Source organism: Meleagris gallopavo, chromosome 16, assembly GCF_000146605.3.
Source record: "Meleagris gallopavo isolate NT-WF06-2002-E0010 breed Aviagen turkey brand Nicholas breeding stock chromosome 16, Turkey_5.1, whole genome shotgun sequence".
In the NCBI taxonomy this organism is placed as follows: Eukaryota; Metazoa; Chordata; class Aves; order Galliformes; family Phasianidae; genus Meleagris; species Meleagris gallopavo.
This window is the reverse complement of record NC_015026.2, coordinates 170,157-177,052: the sequence shown is the minus strand read 5'-3', so window position 1 is coordinate 177,052 and position 6,896 is coordinate 170,157. Positions and strand designations below refer to the sequence as shown.

General features: G+C 54.7%; 1 protein-coding gene across 2 annotated transcripts; it reads right to left on the bottom strand.

Annotated features, from left to right (window-relative positions):
• Positions 1 to 6: 6 nt before the first annotated feature.
• NHLRC4 (NHL repeat containing 4) lies at positions 7 to 4,515 on the bottom strand. 2 transcript variants are annotated; one of them, XM_019620655.1, is made up of 2 exons: positions 3,711 to 4,515; positions 7 to 2,843 (listed from the first exon to the last, which is right to left on the bottom strand). In XM_019620655.1, the coding sequence occupies exon 2, from the start codon at positions 2,268 to 2,270 to the stop codon at positions 1,215 to 1,217; it is 1,056 nt and encodes a 351-aa protein (XP_019476200.1). In that variant the 5' UTR covers positions 2,271 to 2,843; positions 3,711 to 4,515; the 3' UTR covers positions 7 to 1,214. The 2 variants fall into 2 exon arrangements, with proteins under 2 accessions (XP_019476200.1, XP_010717606.1); XM_010719304.2 differs by having other exon boundaries at positions 7 to 2,286.
• Positions 4,516 to 6,896: the final 2,381 nt, after the last annotated feature.

Sequence of the window (6,896 nt, the reverse complement as noted above, 5' to 3'; positions counted from 1 at the left end):
CGGCCGGCCTCGCAGCCCGGCGTCCCGCGTTCCGCCCGCTGCCGTGCTCGTTTCGCCCCTCCGAAAGCCCCGCTTCACTCTGGGTTTTCAGGCCCCTCGCCCCGCAGCACCGACCCGAGGCGTCCTCGCAGGGCTGGGAGCCGTGCGGTGTAACCCGCAGCTGCTGCTGAGCCTATGAGATAAGCAGCGCCAGCGCTCGGTCCTGCTATCTCTCGTGGCCACGGCGCTCGGCTCCAGGGCCTCGTGGTGCCTGGCAGCTTCTCCCCGCGCTCTGTCCCTGGCTTACCCTCCTGCTGACCGAACACGATGGGAAGGAGCACCCACGGGGGTGTGCTTGGGATGCGGGATAAGAGCCTTTGGCAGCCGTGGGGCACAGATCACGGCACTGAGTGCAGAATGGTGCACCCGGCACAGGCAGGCTGAGCGCCCTGGGAGCCCAGAGGCATCAGCTGCAGCCTCGGAGCTGTGGGGCAGGCTGCGCTGCCATAAGCTGGAGCAGGAGAGGAAAACAGCCTTGCCCACATTCTGCTGATAGCGATGTGGCTCCTGAACTGTGCAGCCCCAATGTTGTGCGAGCAATGGGACGTGCAGATAGGAAACGCGCTCCGTGCAGTAGTTGCTGCTTCCCTGTAGAGGTCAGGAATGTGGCATGGAATTTGTTACCTTTCTTCTAATGTTCTCCTGGAGGGTATGGCAAACTCAGCTCTGTCCTGCCCTTACCCCTCTGGCTGTGCTCTGCCTTGGACATCAGGGAGGCAGAAGCATGGCCACGTAAAATGGGTGTGTGTGGGAGAGAAGGAATTAATTCATTGAAAAGACACACAAGAGGATGGCGGTGAGTTTCCAAGGCACCAACGCACCATCATTTTTATAGAACCAGAGAATCCTTCAAGTTGGAAGGGACCCATAAGGACTGTGGATACCAGCCCCTGGCTCCTCACAGCACCGCCAAACCCAAGCCCTATGTCTGAGCAGTGTCCCATTGCCCTGGGGAGGCTGTTCCATGCCCACTGTCCTATCTCAGCCCTTTAGCTACTCTGTTGGATCCAGGAAGTGTGGAACTGAAGCGTTGTTGCTGTAGTCCTTGTTTCTGCCATCTGGAAAAGCTGAATGGCAACAACGTGGTTGAGTGCAGGGACAACAGGAACGCCTTCATTTGCAACTCACCAAAGCTCAGCAGGGTTGTGGTGGAACTGGCCCCACTCTGAAGGTTGTCACAGGGTGCCCAAGGGCTGCCGGGGCCTCACGTGGTACTTGAAGACTTTCACACAGTTCTCACCTGTGTCTGCCACGAAGAGGTGCCCGAAGGGGGAGCAGGCCACGCCAGCCGGCCTCCGCAGCCCTGCAGACACCAGGCAGATGGGAGCCCCGCTCTCTGGGAACAAATGGACGGCGCGGTGCTGCTCGTCTGCCACCACCACGCTGCCCTCTGCATCCACACACACCCCCGCCGGGTTGCCAAACTGGTGTCCGTATTTGCTGCTGAGGGAGCAAACGAGTTTATGACTGCTCATGAACACCTTGACATCTCCGCACTCCTCACTTACCACAAAGCCTCCGTTGGGTGCTGGGCTGACGTAGCGAGGTCCCTGCAGGTTGGGGACTGAGCGGATGTTCAGCGTCCTGAAGGCATGGTCCAGTGCAAAGCTGCAGACTTGGCCTTGGGCATAGTCTGCTACTAAGATGTTGCCCATGGAGTCCACTCCAACACCCCTGGGGGAGCCAACCTTCCCGATCTTTATCCATTCTCCTTTGGAGGGGGTGGTGTGAGGATTGAAGACCCAGACAGCCCCATTTGTCATGTCAGCTACGGCCACCATTCCTGCCCGAGTCACAGTCACATCCTCTGGCAAAAAACTGCCACCTTCCCTCCCCGTTTGCCAGCAGGGCAGGGACTTCAGCATTTGGCCTGTGCTGCTGAGCACATGCACCCAAGGAGCACCCTCGGCTGTCACATAGATGGAGCCATCTCGGGAGCAATGGATTCCACTTACACACCCATAACGGCTGCCAGTGGGGTTGGGGATCTGCCGGACCAGCTCATCCTGACGATAGTGGAGGAGGTTCTTGATGTTGTCCAGGTCTCTACACAGGCTTTTGGTCTTGTCTGCCAGCTGGTGGACTTGGAGCTGTGTCACCATGCCCATGCCCTGCTGGCTGCTCAGCAGTGGGCTGGCAGTCTGGAGAGTGGTGTTTGACTTCAGCTGGAGGGTGTAGAGGGCTTTCAAAAGCTTCTCCTTCTGCTGGCTGGTCTCCAGAGTGGAGTCCATGATGAGACTCTCATCCCTGTTTAGAGTAAGTAAGTGAAAGGACTATTACTGACCGATCTCTAGGGACATGCTCTGAGCTCAGGTGCTTGCTGTCTACACAGGACCAAGGCGTTGGTGCTAGGCTGGATTCACGCCAAAGCAACAGAGAACAGCTCATAGTCCTGCCCACTAATTATGTGCTCAAAATATAAACAGGGAGAACGGTACAAAAATCGAAGGGGAGCAAAGCTGGATCTGCAACCAAAACAGTGCATGGGTTTCAATGACAGTTTGAGTGACAGATCTGCCCTGAGGGTTTATGCAGAAGGGACAGTCCTGTGTGAAAGTGCACTGGGTCTGAACTCCACTTCTCCAGTTCTTGAGATCAGTGGCTTCTCTCAGGTCCTTCACACTTCTTTATCCTATTTTCTCTAAGCCACATCTCCCCAAGCCATGCTCAGTCCCTGCTTGCACTGGTTGAGGTTAACTTTTCCTCCACTCCCGTTGGGTCAGATTTCACACCTGGCCAGGACGTGTGTTTGCTAAGGCAGCCTTCTTCCATCCAAACCAATGTATTCTGGAAACAGCCAATGCCTTGGCAGGAAGAAAAAGAGAGTAATACTCTGATTCAGCCTCCACAAACATTTCAGAAGTGGGTTATTCCTTCTTTCAGATGTGAGAGCCAGCACAGCAACCACAATTTCTCTTTTGCCCACTTTGTTTTACAATCACAAATATGAAGGAACGGGTCCTGCAAAACCCAGAGTCTACAGCCCTGCTCTTCAGCAAACAAGAGCTGCTAAGAGAAACATGGCCTTGGTGAGGATCCTGGAGAGGCAGAAGTTAACCTTGCTCTAAATGCTCTCATAATTATTATTATAAAGGACACATTAAGCTGTTCTGTTTGCGAGCCACTGCTCCACCTTGATTGCCCTGTGTCCCATGACTGGCTGCTGTTTTACACTGCCTGCAAAAGTAATACTTCCCCAAGCCACCCCTGAAGGGTTGTGCTGGGCTGGGGCATATTGGGTGTATCCTTCCTAAATGCAAACACTGCAAATGTCCGAAACATCATTCCCCAAGTATCTGCAGAGACACCAAATGCACCTACATGAGAGTGAGTGTGAATCTGGTTCCTGTTGGGTCTGTGGCTTGAGTACAACTTTCCCACCTTCTTCCCTCAGTGCCTCAGCCCGACAGCAGGGAGCTGAGAGATGGCACCAAGCCTTCCTCCAGCCCTCACACTGCTGCTGCCACGGCGCATCGGGGTCTTCCTGAAGAACTGAGCAGACTTCAAATCCAATAAACTGGCTTCCAGAGTTGGGAAAAAGCGAGTTACCAGCCAAGGGGCTAAGTTGCCAGCCACCACAAACCCAAAAACACAAGTGTCCACTTTGCTGGCCCTGACCCCATCCCCAGCACAGCTCAGTGACTGTGCACAGCCAGAAGCCCAGCTCCTACCTCTTGTCTGGATGTTCTGGGGCTGCCCGTCCTTCCCAGCAGTGCTGCCCTCCTGCTGGCTCTGCCCTGCTCCCTGGCCAGGCTTAGGGTGGTGGGGCTGACGGTGCTGTGCTGTGTTGTTAGTGACGGACGATTGCCCTTGAGTGTGGGTAAACACAACAGCTTCTTGTGCTGACAACCAGAAGCAGCAAGACAAGGGCTGGTGCACCCAGTTTTCATTCCCTGCTGGTCTCATGCCCAGACAAAAGGTGTCTTTCCTCCAGGATCAGAGGAGGAAAGGCCCCAAGGTGCTCAGGTGCAGTGACAATTAAGGGCTTTAATGCAGAGCTTCAGACAAAGGGAGCAATATGCTGCACCTGAGTGAAACATCCTTTGGAAAGTGGGGTGGGGACACTCCCACACCTTGGGTCAGGGCTCTTAACTTATCTCACTGCTCCTCCATGGCTCCCTGTGTGCTCCCAGCCTGGGTCATGTGCAGTTGGGTGCCCCAGTTTATGGGAGGAGATGGGGATTTTTGCAGTGCCCAGGCTCTGAGGTCCAATGGAAACGCTCTTTATCTCCATGTCTGTCAACCGTGGCTCCCTGCTACTGTGCAAGGCTGTGTTCTGACTTGGAGGTAGCACTGATCGGCTCAAGCAAAGATAGTGAAGAGTAAATGCAGAACCAGTGAGGTCCCACCTGTAAGGCACTGCTCAGCACTGGATTTACACAGTATGGGGTGCACCCTGGCCAAGGACGAGCTCAAAGCACCCACCCTAAATGTGGCGAAGGTTTTTCTTGGGCTTAATAATGTTTGTGTCTGTCCATTACCCAGATGAGCTGAAGGCAGTGAAGTTTGGATCAGTCTCCCTCCATTTTTCCATCTTATGGGGTGCTTGGAGGCAGTTGGGCCCTGCTGGCTGTAGGGGCTGCAGGATGGGGAACTGCCTCTGGAGCCCTGGGCTGGGAGCTCCTGATTTAGTGCTTGGGGACCTTCTGGTCCTATCAGTGCATCCCTGAAGCTCACAAGGTCCGGAGGGCTGCTTCAGGCCTATTACCAGACAAAATTACAAAATAACCTGACATGACAAGCACTGGGGCCACTCCATCCAAGTCCCAGCAGGACATAGGCAGCTTCAAAAACCATCTCCCAGGGCAACAGGGTCTGACCTTTCGTTTCACTGTTATGTGCTCCATCACCATGATAAACAAACACAGCCTGCCCCTGGGGCTCCTGTTCACCTTTCCAGGACCGTGCCTCTGTCACAACCCGTTTTGAAGCCACCCCTGGACCTCAGGAGGCACCTGTGTCATGGTTCAGCCCATGCCCACGCCAACACTGGGAGCTGCAAGGTTCAAAGACGGGGGCATGCTCTGGCTGCCCACACTACAGATGTACCAGGTGAGGAGAGCCTGGGTGCAATTCAGGTTTTCCCAGAACATGGCAGGCATTAGCAGTGACTTTCAACCCTTGGGTGTTTTCCCTCCCCTTATCCCAGGCCCATGAGTTCTGGCCTGAGTGTGCACAAGGAAAGCTCTGTGCCCAGGGGATAGGGCACAACACCTGCCTAACACCATACATGTGTGCTGGGTGGCTTATCCCATGAGATTACTTACCTAGAGGTAGAGTCATGAAAAAAAAGCCAAACTTACTTAGATCACACCTGCAGGGATGGGGGAGGATAAGGGGAACGTGGATGGCCATGGCATCCATGGACGGTTTCAGTCGCCTTGGGGAGATTTAGACTGAAAGCTAGGACTGTTCTCAGACAGACCCGAAGTAGAACAGCAGCGTCTCTGACTGCTCTGAAAGCATTGGTTGGGAAACCCTACAACTGTCCTGCTGCTGGCCCCTGGAAATATGTTCACCCTGTGAGACACCAGAGTCCCCATTGTCAGTCATCTAACCTGTGGAGAAGGTTCTGCAGTGTCTGATAGGGACTGAGCTCTTTTGGCAGAGCAATAGGAAAGCCCCATCCCTCCTCCTGCACAGCCTTTTCTCCCCCATGAGGCTCACCAGAGGATTAAGAAATTAATCTTGTTTGGGACATCTAGCTCTCCGCTGAGTCTGACCAAAAGGTCCAAAGGCACTGCAGATAAGTGGGCACCGGCAGAAAACCCCTTCCCTGCAGGAGCAGACCCATGGGCTGCCCCTTCCTCATCTGTCCCCAGGCTGTGGCAGCCCAATGCTGGGCCATGAGTGGCTCCTAGGGTGGCACCGGCCCTGGTACCCAGCATCACCTGCATCCCCTGGAGCAGAGGGAGGCCCAAGAGAGGCCCGAGGGAGACCTGCTCTCACTCTCTCTCTTGCTCACGCTCTCGCTCTCACTTCTGCTCTTCCAGGCTGTCCTTGGGGACCACGTGCCCCCGAGCCAGACCGCGGCTCTCCTACATACTCCCAACATCACTTTCAAGTACTTAAACCCTCCCTGCTTCACTCTCTGAGCCTTTTATCCAACTCCAAAGCCAGAGTGGTTCTGCCCTGGGCAAACACCCAGGGAACTAATCTGTTCACATCCATTCGGAAGTATCCACAAGCTGGGAAAGGAAACCTCCAACTGGAATAATGGATGGGCTGGGGAAGAAAGGCAGCAAGGAAATGTTGTAGGCTTTTCTACTCTTTTTTTCTCCCACATAATTGAAGAGGTTGGCTGCCTCCCCCAGCTCACAGTTCAGCAGCTCATTGCTCTCTCCTGCTCAGACAGAGCAGCTCTGCTGTAGGTTGTCTCAGCAGCTTCACATATCTGCTCAGAAATCTCCTTGCCGACCTTGGCCCTTCTTTAGTCCACGTTCGGTAACTTTCCACTGCTCCGAGCTCTGGCCTGCCCGTGTCAAGTTAGGAGAGAACTGGTTGTGCTGGGCAGGAACCACTTCTCGTGCCCAGCTGGTTCCACCTGGGATCCCACCGCTATGAATGAGTGCCCACACCCCAACCACACCGCACATGGTCCTACCATGGGACAGCCTGCATGGGCATCCAGCAATGCTCCAGGCCCAGCTCATTGAGCACAGGGCTATTCCTGCCTCTGCTTCTTGTTGCTGGTCCTCATGATCACAGCCAAGACACCATGGCTGGAAAAGTGGGTTGGGATGCAGCAATCCCACCCACTGCATCCCAGCTCTGCTCCAGAAACCCTGGAGCCACATCCTTGTGCCGGTAGGTTGCAGAGCAATAACTTTCTCCTGCACAAGTTACCTGAAGCCTTG